Raw genomic sequence first — 18412 nt, forward strand, 5'->3', positions numbered from 1 at the left:
TTTCATGGTAATTAACCTTGTTGTGAAGTTTGAAGTTAATCCGTTAATAATTACTCGAGATATCGAGCGGACACTGTTTCGGCAAATCCATAAAGGGGCATAACTCCACAAATTATGGTCGGATAATGGCGGTTATCGAACTTGTCCGAGGTTTCATGGTAATTAACCTTGTTGTGAAGTTTGAAGTTAATCCGTTAATAATTACTCGAGATATCGAGCGGACATCGTTCGCTTGCCCGCCCGCCCGCTCACGTGATAACATAATACGTCCCCGTCTTCGACGGGCGTATAAAAAATCTTGTACAGTGTATATTGTACTTGGAGTTTGTGATGATGCGGTATTTACCTCGAGTGATGATGAAAAGCTGCTGTATGAGGCCCATCAGTAGTACAGCAACCATATATGCAGGTAGGAGAGGGCCATAGAATCTCATCAGCTATAACATAAAGATCTACATATAATGAAGAGATCCACACCAGACAAAAGCTGTAGCACAGAGGTCAACACAAGGTTTCAGCAATAGTGGCAAAAAGATTTCAGAGAAGATTTTTTTTAATGAATATTCATCAGTCAATGGGTAAATAAACATTAAGTAAGTGTACATTGACACAGATAGAGGCTCAATAAACAGATGATTGATCTTAAGGTTATATGCAACCTTATCAATTACACTTGTGATTTATTTGAGAGTTATCTCCCTTACAAACTTTTCAACATTACCTTATTATGTAGATTTTAATACTGACTGTTATCAATACATAAATTCTTGTATTTTTGTTTTTAATTATATAAAAATCATTGTCATTGCTCTTGTTTTTAATAAATTATATATTTTTTTGTTTTTTGTTTTTTTATTACTTAAATAAAGGAGACCAAGTTAACGTTTCACAAATTGAAACTTATTTATTGAATTCATCTTTTGTTTTATCAGATTCTTAAAAATACTTAGTAAATAAAGTGCTTGATTTCAAATTTATATATCAATCAAGGAATTATCGATGTTGATATTTTGAATTGTGGAACCAGATATGTAACATATAAAATTGTGTGTCTTTTATTTGACGAATAATCTCTGTATGGTGTATTATAAAATATTTCAATAGAATAAAATAGTGAAGGTCAAAGGTCACAAGAAGTGAACATTGACAATATTGGAGTATATCTCAGATACATGTCTCCCAGTAACTGCATGTGATCTTTACAAATATTTTTAAGCTACAGTTACAGGCCGCTGTTAATACCAAACAGTTATCTGACCTTACAAAATCTAAAAGATTTTGATAAATCTGCCACCTCTATTGCCAATACAACCAGCATATCAAATTATACATCATTTACAACTCTTGCATTTCATAAAAATCACACAAAGACTATTTTATGGAATGAGACTTAAGTGAATACAGAGTATCACTGACAGAATGACATTGATTCACCAGATACATGGGTAAATACAAATGTTTCAATGGTATCTGGTCCTTATATAACCGATACAAAAACCCAGTAACACATTAGGTTAAGGACAACCCAAACTATAGAAAACACTTGAAAGTGGTCCAATGGGTTTTCAACAAACTGTATGATCAGTGTGATATGTATGTACCTAGATTTGTTGAGTAACCTTGAGTAGATGTCACTAGGAACAGCGGTGTTGTACCTTCCCCAGACACCATGACTGATGAGACTCTATTGTAACCATACGGTACCCAATGATGATAAATGTTTGTGGTAAGAAATCAACAAAGCGTGTCATGCCCTGTAAGCGGAATCATACAAACTTTCCTTTACTGGGTCCTACATGCTGAAAACAGTTAAAGAGAAGTTATCAAGGAGTGCAATGCTGTTACTTGAAAGTCGGCTCTTTCTTAGATCAGAGTATGTTTGATTTTCAAATATTTAAACCTGAGGTAGTCAAGTGGAAAAACTGACCTTTACATGGCCCAAGGGTCAACTATAACACTAAAATCTTGATGTCTTTGTACATTGATTGAAAGGGCAATCTTAATCTTGTTAAAATGGTCAGTTTAAATGACTGAAGCGTGCCCAGATATAACTAATAACACCCACTAGTTCTGTGTCCTTAGACCGGTTCCTTTGCCTAGTGGATGACACATAATTAAGATCAATGGGTATTAGAGAGGTCACTTTCTTGTCAAGTTCGGAATTTGAAAAACAATACAGAGCTTGTGTATAAATACAAATGCAAACAATGACCGGCTCAACTTTGTGTATTTGATCGTCGGACTTCACGCCTCACTACCCCACTGTGATTAACCAATCGTCAACACATTATTATATGGTGCAACAAGTAAAGATTACTATAAACAAATCTGATCTCTACCACACGCGTGTTGACCATGTTTAGTTCCTGGTCAGTGTTATCAAGTGTCCCTGTCGAGGACTGGTCTATGTTCACACCCATTCTGATGGTAAGTACATACACGTAGAGACCAGACCACTTCACAACTCACACCTGCTATGATGGTACACCACTTGACTTCATAATTATACAAATTTATGAGTTATACAATTTACACTGTCTAAACTGACAACTGAGTAACCTGGCCACCTCATTGTGAAGGCTAATATTCTAATTGTTATATAGTGTACACCTTCTATATTGACACCTGAGTAATCAGAATACCTCATTGTGAAGGTTACAGTATTTAAAAAGAGAATGTCCACTGTCTAAACTGACACCTGAGTATTCTGAATACCTCAATGTTAGGGTAATAGTATGTCCACTGTCTAACAGCATTCACAAAGTTTATATTCACTGTCTATATTGACACCTGAGTAATCTGAATACCTCATTGTGAAGATAACAGCATTCACAAAGTTTATATTCACTGTCTATATTGACACCTTAATGATTTGAACATCCCATCATGAAGGTTCGATTCACAAAGATATACATTGTACACTGTCTATACCAACACCTGAATAATTTATTAATGTTAATGTTGGCTGTCTACTATAACTGACACCTGAGTAATCTGAATACCTCATTGTAAATGTAAGTACGTATTCACAAAGTTTTATACATGTAGTACAGTACATTTCGCTTAATATCACGTCACTTAATCTATGTAATTCAACTCTTTTATTATCACTTGTTTTGGTGTTGATTTCGCTTAATATCACTTTATTTTGACAAGTGTCACATAAAAATCAATGGTAAATGAAGGTAAGAAGCTCCATATTTCAATGAAATTAACAAATAAAAGACAATTATTTGACTGTTAATGAAAAAAAAGCCGTGTCGGTTACAAATATTTTTTTACTAAACGATCTTCTTTGTAAAACTATAACACTTGGACATTTAATTATGGTCACTTCCAGGTTTTGACATCTGAAATGGTCAGAAAAACATGTTTTCTTTTTATGTCATTCTCTGGTTAATATCATGTTTTTCTCTGACAAATGAGAAGTGATATTAAGCGAAATGTACTGTATTTAGTATTTACAAGGTAATATAGTGCACACTGTCTTTATCGATACCTGTGTAATACGAAAACCTCATTATGCAGGTTAGTACTCACACAGCACCCCGTCGACTGTAAACTATAAGTTATCTGTGGTCAGTTAAAATGCCTTATTTTGTAATTTGTTCAGATTTGAGAGGTTTATATACCTTTGTTCTTGTTTGAGAACATTCAATGAGACCTACAGGGAGACTGAAGTTGAGAAGGTTGCTGGGATTCTGTTTTATGTGTCGGTCACTAAGGAATATGTGTTACCAATGTCTCCAATAACTTGTACAACTAACAAACAACACATACCCACGTACGTGACAATAGGATATGTACAGAATATACTTCCAAAATATCTGGAGGAAGGTTATAATTAGGCAGGTGTTTGTCAGTCACCCAGGTGTAACTTCTAAACAAATATTTGTGTTACAGGGTTTGATACCCCGTATAACTGAGGAAATATTGACTTATAACAGAACTTTGTTACCAAAATCTTGGATCAAACACACTGAACAAACAGCCTGTCATGTGAGCCTGATAGATATGGATATCTAATACAGGCCTCATCCTGTACCTCCCACCAGTGACACTATTGATATTAATGAAACATAAATAATCTACAATTACATATCACAATTGTCCAGGTCATAGCATTGTACCAGAACACACACAGTGTATGTGCTTTCTCACATGACTAATATTCAGCTTAGCTGGTAATAAACTTGACTTCCTGTACCAGTAGAAGTATTTAATGACCAATGGTCTGTTGATATGAAGGCTTTCAGCAACTGTGAGAAAACAAATCTTCTAACAGTAACATGCAAATGGAATTCATACATTCAATCATGTGTTATTATTTCTGTAACAAAGTTAGATTATTTATTCAAACATTCAAATTTCTTTACCAATATGTAAAACCTCAATCACTACTGTGGATTCCTCTGCTATACTGCTTAATATTACATTTTGGTTAATGTTTTTTTTCCTCTATAACAAAAATGTTCTCAATACAATTTTTATCTATATAAATGAAATTGTTTTCTATCATGAGATTTAACAAGGACTTTTCATATCATATTCTAGTGCCAGTAACTCAATTAATCTATTTCATGTAAAAATTACTTTGTAGGATTAAACCTATGTTATCAATTGAGACTGGTAACAAAGCTGCAGGTCAATTATCACACATTGGCTTGATATATAGACATTGATCCAGACAGCTGTTGATTCCTAACTCTTACTATCACATTTATTCTCTGACAAATGACATGATATCAATGAGAACACACTGTATTATCTACTGTACTGACACAAGACTATAGCAGACGAGGCAGGTTGCCATCTAAGTTAGCACAGGTTGAAAGGACTTTCGACCTAAATGTGGATCTGTGTGATGCTTTACCTAGACCTAACAATTAGTATATGTTGGTATATGTACCCTGATGAGCAAACAAATAACCAAACCTGATGACAAAGGATGTCCAGGCATAAGTTGATATAACGGGTTAGCCTGACATACACAGAGAAGCATGATGAACACAGGTAAGCACTAATGTACAACAGATACCTTGATGAACACAGGTAAGCACTAATGTACAACAGATACCTTGATGAACACAGGTAAGCACTAATGTACAACAGATACCTTGATGAACACAGGTAAGCACTAATGTACAACAGATACCTTGATGAACACAGGTAAGCACTAATGTACAACAGATACCTTGATGAACACAGGTAAGCACTAATGTACAACAGATACCTTGATGAACACAGGTAAGCACTAATGTACAACAGATACCCTGATGAACACAGGTAAGCAGAGGTGAATATGTACCCTGATGTACACAGGTAAGCACTAATATACTACAGGTACATATGTCCTAATAATTACATGTAAGCAAAAATCTACATGAACCTTGATGAAAACAGGTAAGCAGAGGTGAATATGTACCCTGATGTACACAGATAAACACTAATATACTACAGGTACAAATGTCCTGATAATTACATGTAAGCAAAAATCTACATGTACCTTGATGAACACAGGTAAGCAGTTTCATAGTCTGCCCTCCCTTGTCATTCCATACCTATTCAGATCAAGTTTACAGATTTAAGAATTTGACAAGATTGTTCAGTATTATTATGATTTACATGAATAGAGGTTGATATCCCAAACCAACTTTATTAAAATCTTGGCCTTACATCTTTTAGACAAGAGTGTACCTGTACAGGTGTGAAGGAACTTCATTATAGGTAGAAGACATCAATTACAGGTTACTCATCATGGAACACACTAGGTGTTGTGACCTATGAGGACATTCAAATGTTTATAAAGTTAATTCAGTCATTCCGATAGTATACAGCATTATTTGTGAAGAAAACAAACAATACAAAACAGTCCTATTTAGTGAGGCTAAGTCTTCACACTCCACATACCTACAGCCAAGACTAGGAGCCAATTTTCTGTTTCAATGCTATCAGACTGACAGTTATAATCTTCTCATATTGAATTTTGCGTGGTGTGATTTTGACTGTAAAATCTAAGGATACACCTGCCTAGGGGAAATCTGTTACTATTTATTGACACGGTGGCTAGTGTGACATGCCTCTCACTCGTCTCCAGCAGTAGGGTGACCATTACTTACAAAGGAAGAGGTCACTTACTGATCCTTGTTAGTACCAAACCAGTCAACCAAAGACATCGCCTAATTGGTCGGGACTAGAATTAAGATTGACAAACATTGGGGTGTGCTGCAGTGGACGTTGGTGCACACATCGAATGGTGTGTTCTGACAGAAGTTCGATTGTGGTGAATCCCTTGTATTGATTGGTGTGAATGATTTAGCAATAAGCTGTCAATACATGAACAATGGAATGTAACTTTAAATCATTCGGTATAAAAAAAGCCATTCCTAGGTTTAAAAGTCAGGCCTGATGACTGGTGTACTAAGCGGCTGTGCTGTTTGTAGCGGGACACCATGTAGCGTATTGGTGGTTGTGTATTGGAGGAGATAAAGACTGTTCCGGACGATGGATCTGATTGGTGTCGGAGTGATACCGTGCTGATAGGTGGTATGGATGGTCCAAGACAATGGGTCTGATGTATGACTGACCTGCCACGCTGTCCCACTGCACAACCCACATTGTCCCACACGGGTCAACAATAGAACTCAAAACTATTTTGGCCACAAAACACAAAAACAAAACAACAAATACATCTCTAAGATGGAATCTGGGTTTATTCTCATTCAAAGTCTGTGATTTTAAGATAACAAGTTTCAACACCTATTGACGACGGAGGGTTTGACAAACTTATTTCGACGAAGAATTACCAGAGTTGATCAGATACGTCTAGACTGTGGTATAGTGTTCAAGGAAACATAAAATATAGATGTGGCCATAACTTGAGATCATTGCACCAATGGAACATTGCATGGATGTGTGTATGGAATATTATAATGTCTACCTCTCGGAGTTTTGTAAAATGGTTTGTATTTCATAACTAGGATCTGTCATTTATTCTCATTTCTTATATCTATAATCGAAACACAACACATAGATTTAATCAACCTATTACTGACAAGAATTAATAATCACACTTAACTTATTTAAGATAAATTCAGTACAGAAATAATTTTGGCACTACAGTTGTGGGAACCAAGTTGTAAGAATAGCAAACCAGATGTGATGTTAGTGTGCAGCGAGGCTATGTATAGTTGTCATTGAATTGTGACCGTGTCTTGTGTTACACACTACCAAACATGTATGGCATACCTCGCCATTGTCTCTATATATAATACATTAACGTGTCCACCGCGTGGATTATACTTACCAATACACTGATTAATACGGATATCAATCACACTCTACAGACTTATAATCTACTATGTAGACCTGCTCACTGGGATCGTTACAACAAATCATATCGTAACTGGTGTATAATCAACTTTTTGAAAATTTAGACAATTTTTTTTTTACTGATATTGAATTTAAAATTGCAAAATCACTTCCAATTTAACTGTATGACCTTCTATATAAGTGATTCTAATCCACATAGTTTGCCCAGTCAACAGTTTAAGTAACAAACTCAAACGCCACTAATAGGATAAGTGCAGGGCCAAAGATTGCCAAATACTGGAGGAGACCTCTTACATAGGGACTCCTTTGTAGCTCTGTAGCATTAACTACACCACCTGAAGCCCCCTATGTATTTCTTCAGTGTAGTACTATCAGGAACATGACATGTAAACTGTAAAAGGTAATTGCTTTGTAAAACATCCTTATACCTAGTCCTGTATAAGTGTACCACTAAAACCCCTTCTGTCATACAGAGGACAGTCATCAACCCCCACCGTCAAATCTTATCTAGAACTTAAGAAAAGAGAAATCTAATACTTACTGCCAAACATTGACTCAAAACTATTTGTCTCAAACTTCCTCAGGGAGAAATAATATCAAAATTACAATTTGTTATAGGGGTGTAATGTTGCCTGCATTAATGGAAGTCGACTTAGACATTTAAAGATTGTTATCCAATATTTATGAATACATATATATACAATATGAATTGAAATTTGAAATGACGTTGTATGATATCAGAGATAATGCTATAGTTACAGTTTTATAGAAAAGCTGAACTAGTCAGGACAAAACCTTACAAAAAACATTGAAATAGATAAGTATCGATGAGTCTAATCAATAAATTTCAATTTTACATGCAATTTGATAATAAAATTGATACAGAACCCTATTGAAAATTCTGATGAAAATATATTTGAATGAAAATGAGAAATAAGTGTTGAAGGCCATCAAGTCATTGATGTACCTATTTCAGGGACCTGTACAGGTTCAGCACATTTTTTTTTAAAGGATTACGTTTTAAAACAAAGGTACTTAAATAAAGCTTTCCTGCAATTAGTGGTTTCTGGTAAAAAACACTGATACTCAGTAAGACTTCGTTGGCATCAACTTAGTTCCAAACAATCATTTGGCTAAAATTTCAACAGGGGAGAAGTCAAAGTAGTCACAAATAGCACTACACTGTATACTTAATATTGGATATTAAACTTCAAAGGAAGTTTTTTGATAATTGTAGTAATAACTGAGAACAAACTGTAACTCAACTCTTCTAATCACAAAAACTACCATATTCAGATTGAAATACAACAGACGAAGGAGCAGGTATTTCTGGTAGTATTAATAGTGAAGAAGACCCTTGTAAGGACGAATCTGGTCGACATTACCTCACCTATTGTGATCGAATCCATGACCTAAAGGACCCTCTTTTACTCAATTTCCCTGTAAACCTTGGGGTATCCAGACATGGGGTAAACACCAACACCAGTCACAACTTCTGCTATATTCACAAAGCATGCCAAGGTAATTCACTCGTTCATATTCATGGAGTATTTATTTATGTTATATTCATTCCAGATTAATTTTGCAGACATTTCAAATTATTATTTGAATCTGAATGTAAAACGAATTTCACAAATTTATAAAAATCAATCTCTTTGCCGATTCCCACATTTACATTGTGTGCCAAACGACCATACAGATTATGTAGAACTGCATACCATTCAGCTTTAGCAATTAAACATAGCAATCATGGACCGCAGTCATTTTATTGAACCATAAAACTAAAAATGAATCAATAAAATTGGTTAACGTTATACATGGATTTTTAATGAGTTAATTGGCAGTTTGAAAAAAAACCTAAAAGGTAGGCGCAGGGACATAACTTAACACTTCATCGAGGACAGAGTACCATTTGTTTTATATACTTGTTGCTAAAGTAGGTGATACTTGTATTTGGACATTTATTGTTAATGAACTTCATGTTCACAAGTGTTCACATATGTCAGTCCTCTGTTAGATTGTTGAGTTAATGAAGCAATGACCATGCATCGTTACCTGCAGGGAACTAGACTGTCTGCCATGGATAATTACACAATCAAATCGTTTGGATGTAGGTTAAAAGGCACAGGTTATCATGCTAACAGCCCAAGGTGAGAGGGCGACATCAATTCTGTCGCCACGGTAACTAGATGATAATTGTAACCTTGGGCTGTACATTGATGTATCTTTTCCAGGAATATCAGTTGCTATGTGTAAATAATAAATATCTATGTGATTCTCCTATATCTCACTGGGGAACCTTTTGTAGCATTGCATCTATAACTGAAACAGAATACACTGGTATTGTTTGAATCGCCTACATAAAACTTCCCTGGCTAGGCTGAGTACACATTTATCCTCTACTACTCAGATACCTACAGGTGTAATTACCATAATCACACACTAAGTATATCATTAATATGATTAGTTTAATCACACGTTTAAATACTGCCCAGTCGATAGGTTGACCCCGCACTGAGCACCAATCCACCTGGTCACATACCTAACCTACCCGGCCGGCAAACAACAAAGCAGTGTCTGCTGTCAAGGTTGTGTAATGATGGATTAAATCGGCCAAACCCTAAAAGGGAAAGACTAATAAAAGTGTTTTGTGGATAGGCTAATATTTATTTGGGAATAAATTTATATGTACATAATCAATTATTATGCTCATTTAAAGTCCCAAAAAGGGTTATATTGGGTTTTTTGCACAGCAATCTTAAAGTAATCTGACAAATGGGAATGTAATTGAGAAATCACTGTGAACATTTTACCTACTGAGTAAACTTCATCAGGTACAATACTCCGGGGAGACCTCATTTGTTTCTGGTTGAAGTGCCCTTTATTTCTATCTGTTTGTTTGGCACACAGATGATGAAAAGAGCGGTATCATTATTTGAAGTGAGAGTGACAAGTAGTCAAACAGTGTGTACTGGAGAACCCTGTCCTGGCGCAGGGCACCCCTTATCTCACACCAACCGGTATTAATCTGTTTTTAGCAACATTTTTTGACACGTAGATTTGATAACAAATACATTTCTCAGTCTCATAAAAAAAATCTGCCATGTTTTTCAGAGGAAATGGTGTACGATGGTGTGAGGGAGAAGTGTTGCAGTGAGGTGACAGAAGTGTTGGGTCCATAAGGCTGGTCGTGTAACCAAGATGAATCAGCAGACACTGTTGTACCACACAAAACTCCAGGACTGGAGTCAAATCTACCACCTCAAGGCAGATGGGCGTGTCTGCAAGGCATCAAAGGTGCCTTATCTCCCTGCTCACAAACTTCAACAAATCGAAGTTTGGAGGAAAGATGTATCCAAAACTTTGAGAAAAACTTGTTCTGCCAGACCAGACAGGTCTCAATCCAAAGCTACCAAAGATGTCCGACCAATCTCTGAAATAGTACGCACGAACACACCTTTTCAGGTTAATGGGCACGAGAAACCTCGGCCCAGGAGTGCTTGGTCAAACTCCACAAATGACATGCAAACTGTGACCAGTAACTTAGCTGAGACGTCACTACACTACGCAGCCCAGAGAGAGCAACTCCACAAGGTAAATGCCTCCAGGAGCCAATCAATACGAATCAATAGGAAACAGGTAACACACACGGGTGATGCTAAGGCACCAGCAGAGCGCTGTATCAGGACGGAAGGAGGATCACCACTGAACCAGGCTAAGGAGATCATCCCTAACGGGGAAGTCAAAGACATGCCGAGGGATGAGGATGATGAACAGGACAATCTGAGTGATGTTGAGGTCCTAAGTAGTGTTACACAGTTCAGGATGGAGAACAGGGGACACATGATACAGGTGAAGGACCAGACGGTGTTGTCTATGAGATCACAATCAAACAATCTTCTCAATGTCTTATCGGTGGACGACTGTAAAATGGCTATTAGATCAAGACTGAGAAATAGAGTGATTCAGGACCATGAACAAAATGGTGAAGCAAATTCGGATGAGAAACACTCTGATACAAACTCAATAGGAAGGTTAACATTAGATAAAAGTAGGACCAGTTATGGAAGAAGGACTGGCGCTGACAAAGTGAATGAAACAGCATCCAAACTTGGACGTGACACAAAAGTGCCAGTGAAAAGTCGTACAGCTAAGATTACCAAGGCGATAGACAACATGGTGCATGACAGAAAAGTGATGAATGATTTGGATCGTAACTTCGACTCTAGGATTGGTTCTACTGCTCGTATAACCCTTGAGCGTGCTGAAGGGGGAAAGATTTTTAAGAGATTGAATTCTGCTTTAAAGAAACATGTGAATGGTTTACTAATGCACCAGTCTGCTAGTCAAAGGAAGTTCTATACTCAGACAGTTATAAGTAGCCAATCTGACACTCTGTTTGACGGGGATACTCAGTACAGGAGTGGAACCTGTACTCCATCCGAGGGGGCCAGGCAGGGTGAGTCAGCCCTGTCCAATGTCACCCCTACCCATCCAGATATCAGCGGGCTGGACAGCTATAGGGGCATCCCTCAAACACCCGCCATACCCGAGGAAATGGAGGATGATCAGGAAAGTTACGAAAACTCTATCACATAGACAATGTTATGTGATCTAAGGATTCCAGTTTTTTAGGTGTTGTAGGTTACAATGTTATTAATTGTAGTAGAGATATCTGCTAACTTCCTCTGTGATTTATATGGACCTTATTGTCTCCTTGCCTTGTGAGTATCTAACTTCAATGTCTGGTCTAACATATTCATTCATTTTGACAATATCATTTATATTCATTGGTTGACAATGTCTGTTGTAAACCCTAGGAAGCTGTTATTTCTCTAACTGAAATACTGATTTTAGTAATATTTATACGATAACATACAAAAATTTGTTACTTTTATTATGATTATGATGACAAATGAGTAATAAGTAAATAGTTTCCATCTGTATTATCTGTCTAACAGAGCTGTTAATCATTGGTAGGACAAGTTAATTTGTATACTGTACATGCATGGTTAATTAAAGGTATGACAAATTAGTTTATATTTTTCTGTGTAAGGCAATGCCATATGAATATTTCCCCACACTGGGGACAAGTAATGCAGCACCCTGGTGCCAGTGGGTACAAAGCTACCTACAATGTACACTCAGAGTGTGATAGGCATACCTTAGTTCCATCGACTAATACTAGTTGTTCTGATTATCTATACAACTCAACAGTCTTTTTAAATTAATGCCAATACATGTACTGATATAGGACATAAGGCAAGACATTGTACTTAACTTTGAAGTTGGTTAAATTGAATGTATGTATTGATCTACCTATAGCAAATCTACCGCCACCAGTATTATATACACGCCGTCAACACTACCCGCCTATACACACCTCACATACGCAGTCACGAGGGCCGCATCACAATGATCGTAATAAAACACAATCAAGCAATTCATTATTTAGTAGTTTATTATTAATCACTAAAAATATATTACCAGTAACTTGAAACAATATTTTTAATGTTTTAAGTACAAAACAGTTACCAGTAGACTTGACAATTAGTGCACCTGTTTAACTGGAGTGTAAAAATGCATAAAACTGTCTCAATATAAAGGCAAGATTGTGAAATATGTAATGGTAAAAAAGTCTGCTAATTAGTAAACAAATTTACAATTGTTTAACAAAATTTCTTCATTGAATATTTTTAAGGTATTTTTTAAAAATCAAAACATTTTCAGTTTAAATTACTATGATTTGATAATTTTTTATTTAGAAATATGTATAACATTTTGATGACGCTACCTTAGATACAGACATAAACATGTGTTTACTATTTTCTGTTAGTGTTTCTATATCCAGATTAACTTAACTTGTGTACATTACAACAAGAAAAGTTTACATTTCCTATGTTGTCCTGCTATAAGAACTTCAATTTAAGACCTATTGGTAAAGCCTTTCAGAACGTCTCACTACCAAATATTTTACATTTAAATGTACGAACTAATACATACGGAACTGTATAGTGTTACCATGGATACATCTCAGTACTTTACAGTCTATGTCTAATGTGTACTAGACATTACATCTCAATACTTTACTGTCTACGTCTAATGTGTTACCATGGTTACTAGACATTACATCTCAGTACTTTACAGTCTATGTCTAATGTGTTACCATGGTTACTAGACATCACATCTCAGTACTTTACAGTCTACTGTGAAGACCAGACACCAAATCTCAATATGTTACGCTCAATGTCGAATGTATTACCATGGTTACTGGAATATTATTTTGTTTTTTTACAGTCAATGTGTGTTGTGTAACCATGGTTACTGGACATCACATCTCAATACTTTGACGGATACCGGACATCATGTTTCTGTCTATGAGGTTAATGTAAACTATTTACATTTCCTATCATATTTATTTACACTTTTATGTGTGAGAACCGTCAATAACATATACATGTACCACGGTTTTGTGAATATTCTACCATTTCTTTCACAAATTAAGACCATAGCTTAAATTTTGACAACAAGATTGGCTGAGGGAACCTTAACCGAAGACTTAAAAAAAAAAAAAAATCAGAAATACCTTAAAATTAAAAGATGTTTTTTGTTTCTTGTCATCTGAAATCCAGATACCTGTTAATTTTTGTTAATTTGTTTCATTATTTTTGAAAATTTTAGGAAATAATATACTGGTCACTTGTCATTACGTTAACTAAAATATGAATAATAGTGCTCAGGTGATTGTACGTGTTGTTACCATTTCAATCACAAAATAAGTGTTATATAAAAACAAAGCACTTTTTATTTACAGTACGTATGTACTTACAGCTTTGAAGGAACTTCACTCACTTTTGTGTTAATTATTTCCTTAATCATATATGTTTGTGAAACTTGCTGTTCAGAGTATGAGCTTACGCATACAATGTAAGAGTGAAGAGTGAATGATCTGATTTAAGATATGTATATATGTGAGCCTTGTAGCTGAAGGTGCTATTATAAGTAGCACTCAGCAAGTGTTGTTATCAATGTCTGATGTTGTAATTTAGTCTTTAAGACAACATTAAATTCTACCAAAGATACATTTGTGTATATTGTAATTCTTCCTTCATTCAGTGCTGAATGCCACTGATCCATCAAACAAACAGAGATTTGATTTTCTCACCCTCCTGGACTTTGACTGACCCGTGTGTTTTGAGTTGGGCACCAGGTTCACTACTTGTAACCAGGTAGCTCATTTGGTTAGGAACCATGGTGACTGTCTGACAAGTGTATGTTAGGAACTATGTTGACTGTCTGACAAGTGTATGTTAGGAACCCTGTTGACTGTCTGACAAGTGTATGTTAGGAACTATGTTGACTGTCTGACAAGTGTCTGTTAGGAACCATGGTCACTGTCTGACAAGTGTATGTTAAGAACCATGGTGACTGTCTGACAAGTGTATGTTAAGAACCATGGTGACTGTCTGACAAGTGTATGTTAAGAACCATGGTGACTGTCTAACAAGTGTATGTTAGGAACCATGTTGCCTGTCTGACAAGTGTTAGGAACCATGTTGACTGTCTGACAAGTGAATGTTAGGAACCATGTTGACTGTCTGACAAGTTTATGTTAGGAACCATGGTGACTGTCTGACATGTGTATGTTAGGAACCATGTTTACTGTCTGACAAGTGTATGTTAGGAACCATGTTGCCTGTCTGACAAGTGTTAGGAACCATGTTGACTGTCTGACAAGTTTATGTTAGGAACCATGGTGGCTGTCTGACAAGTGTATGTTAGGAACCATGTTGACTGGCTGACATACACATGTTAGGAACCATGTTGACTGTCTGACAAGTGCATGTTACGAACCATGTTGACTGTCTGACAAGTGTATGTAAGGAACCATGTTGACTGTCTGACAAGTGTATGTTAAGATCCATGTTGACTGTCTGACAAGTGTATGTTAGAAACCATGGTGACTGTCTGACATGTGTATGTTAGGAACCATCTTGACTGTCTGACAAGTGTATGTTAGGAACCATTGTGACTGTCTGACATGTGTATATTAGGAACCATGTTGACTGGCTGACAGGTGTATATTAGGAACCATGTTGACTGTCTGACAAGTGTCTGTTAGGAACCATGGTCACTGTCTGACAAGTGTATGTTAAGAACCATGGTGACTGTCTAACAAGTGTATGTTAGGAACCATGTTGCCTGTCTGACAAGTGTATGTTCGGAACCATGTTGACTGTCTGACAAGTGTATGTTACGAACCATGGTGACTTTCTGCCAAGTGTATGTTAGGAACCATGTTGCCTGTCTGACAAGTGTTAGGAACCATGTTGACTGTCTGACAAGGGTATATTAGAAACCATGGTGACTGTCTGACAAGTGTATGTTAGGAACCATGCTGACTGTCTGACAAGTGTATGTTAAGAACCATGGTGACTGTCTGACAAGTGTATGTTAGGAACTATGTTGACTGTCTGACAAGTGTCTGTTAGGAACCATGGTCACTGTCTGACAAGTGTATGTTAAGAACCATGGTGACTGTCTAACAAGTGTATGTTAGGAACCATGTTGCCTGTCTGACAAGTGTATGTTAGGAACCATGTTGCCTGTCTGACAAGTGTTAGGAACCATGTTGACTGTCTGACAAGGGTATATTAGAAACCATGGTGACTGTCTGACAAGTGTATGTTAAGATCCATGTTGACTGTCTGACAAGTGTATGTTAGGAACTATGTTGACTGTCTGACAAGTGTATGTTAGGAACCATGCTGACTGTCTGACAAGTGTATGTTAAGAACCATGGTGACTGTCTAACAAGTGTATGTTAGGAACCATGTTGCCTGTCTGACAAGTGTATGTTCGGAACCATGTTGACTGTCTGACAAGTGTATGTTAGGAACCCTGTTGACTGTCTGACAAGTGTATGTTAGGAACCATGGTGACTGTCTGACAAGTGCATATTAGAAACCATGGTGACTGTCTGACATGTGTATGTTAGGAACCATGTTGACCGTTGACTGGCTTACAAAACTAAAGTAATGATTAATCTGGTCAGTGAGTAAGTCAGACGTCACATTGACTTGTGAATGGCTACCATTAAATTACCTGGTACTTTAGTAGTTAAGATGTATTATTACCAAGTTGACTCCAACTTGTCCTCCATAACTAAGATTACTCTGGTGTGGTTGAGTTAATGCTAGGACCCTGATATATTACACAATACTGGGACACCTATCACCGAGTCTGACTAATGTTACATGTAATATATGGCCCAGGTTTTATGTCAGTGAAACCATATGGAGACAGGAAAGGCATCGTTACATCAATCATGGTACGCACCTCTTGGTGTGTACTTGATCCATCAGAATATCTAGATCATAAAGAGAGAATTGGTGGTTATTAAGTGGAGATAATCTTATCTCTCCTGTGTTCCATATCAGGTATCAGCTAGGCAACCTATAAGGTGATCACACACGCTTTCACAATGAAACATTTAAAAGATTAGGATCAGAATGTCTAAATTAACTTGAAAAGCTGTGATCTATGAATATGGTATCTTGTATATCAGTTATGGGACCGTTTTTAATGAACTCGTCCTGCTGTGGTATTAACTCGTGGGGTAGTCCAGGGTTTCCTATTTACTTGTGAGCTAGTCCTGGATTTAACTTTGTCACAACAACATGTCGATATTAAGAACAGGTACAGGTGTTGCTACAACAGAGGATAGGTGAGTCCTTCGTTACCATGGATACATGACTTATCAGGGATCAGTCGAATCTCCCATCACCAGAGGTAGTCTTAGACAAGTCCTTGTGACTTCGCCAATTTTACATATATATCAGGGTATATACCACCCAGTACATAGCCTATAGGAGTTTACTAATTCCTCACTTCACAAAAACTTTCAAAATCTCATTATTGTAAAACACAGCAATGAAATCCGCCCCCCCNTATAGACCTCCCAAGGTTTCCGCCATCATTTCATAACATTTGTATACCCAACCATCGACAATTTATGTGGGCCTTTAGAAAAAATGTTTTAAAAATATAAAAATATCTTGTTTATGATCGTTAACTGTTCTGTGTATCAAAGTCACCATAAATCAAAACATGATGTTTTTGGTACTTATTCTGCATCGAAGTTTACATTAATTACTGATGGAAGTTACGCTCTACTGTAAGCTATCAAAGCTAACGTAAATTAAAACATTTTGTTAATGGCAGCTATTTGCTATCAAAGTTAATATGGAGTCTTGTAATGTCATGATTGTTTGGACCACAGGGAATTTCAGATAAACAAGATTATCACAGATATACAGTACATGAAAATACTCTGTTTTGGAGCCAAAAAAACATCTTGAGGATTAGAAACACAGTTTTTGAGATGTCAGTTCATAATTTTTTACCAATACTTATTTTTACAATTGTTTTCTGATGACATTTTCATGGGTATAAGAATTCATGAGAAGAATTAAACATTGCTACATGTTCCTTGTTAAAATTGTGTCTTAATAAATATTCTCAGGATATTTGAATTTGTGTCTCTTCACAAATTAACCCCCCAAAAAAATCAATATTTGCAAAGAGCTGACAGTGCTTATACTTAAATACTTCTATGCATTAACAACCAAATCCCAATTTAAAATGCGTTCATTTAAATCCGCCCATTCCAATATCAAGCCAATGATTAACATTGATCAGATGGAGGCAATTAAAAATAATGAGTTGTGACTCAATACCAAGCTTTTAAAATGTACATAAAGAACACAATGTCACTCTAGTCCCGGGACGACCAGGTACAATAGGAAACTGTCATCACCAGCTCCACAGCAACCATAAAACACAACATAGATAATCGTTAGGATGCACTCAAGTGAAATGTAAATTAAAGCATTACATTTCAACATGTTAGAAAACCAGTACATAAAACACCTGTTTGTCAAAAACTGAGGTAAAGGATATGTAACAGTAGAGCAGTGTGATGGTGTCCATTTCCTGTATTGATAGTGTCTCCTATAATATACGACATCATAAGTTATCTCTAGGGTATAATACACAGAGACACCATACTTATCTCTAG

General features: G+C 36.4%; 2 protein-coding genes across 4 annotated transcripts in view; one reads left to right on the forward strand and one right to left on the reverse strand.

The window, feature by feature from the left end:
- Positions 1-18412, reverse strand: part of LOC110447373 (GPI inositol-deacylase-like) — a 53789-nt gene that overhangs the window by 9007 nt on the left and 26370 nt on the right. Inside the window, exon 21 of the mRNA XM_021493011.1 lies at positions 347-437. Coding sequence (XP_021348686.1) covers positions 347-437 — 91 coding nt within the window. The remainder of the gene's footprint in view (positions 1-346; positions 438-18412) is intronic.
- On the forward strand, positions 4848-13042 carry LOC110447374. Of its 3 annotated transcripts, none has more exons than XM_021493013.1 (2): positions 4848-5013; positions 10447-13042. In XM_021493013.1, the coding sequence occupies exon 2, from the start codon at positions 10534-10536 to the stop codon at positions 11929-11931; it is 1398 nt and encodes a 465-aa protein (XP_021348688.1). In that variant the 5' UTR covers positions 4848-5013; positions 10447-10533; the 3' UTR covers positions 11932-13042. The 3 variants fall into 3 exon arrangements, with proteins under 3 accessions (XP_021348688.1, XP_021348687.1, XP_021348689.1); XM_021493012.1 differs by lacking the exon at positions 4848-5013 and adding an exon at positions 6072-6961; XM_021493014.1 differs by lacking the exon at positions 4848-5013 and adding an exon at positions 10304-10352.

The sequence above is a fragment of the Mizuhopecten yessoensis genome, unplaced genomic scaffold (assembly GCF_002113885.1).
Source record: "Mizuhopecten yessoensis strain PY_sf001 unplaced genomic scaffold, ASM211388v2 scaffold3339, whole genome shotgun sequence".
Taxonomy (NCBI): domain Eukaryota; kingdom Metazoa; phylum Mollusca; class Bivalvia; order Pectinida; family Pectinidae; genus Mizuhopecten; species Mizuhopecten yessoensis.

Coding starts and splice junctions, on each gene's coding strand:
- LOC110447374 (XM_021493013.1), top strand. CDS start 10,534: ATGAATCAGCAGACACTGTTGTACCACACAAAACTCCAGGACTGGAGT.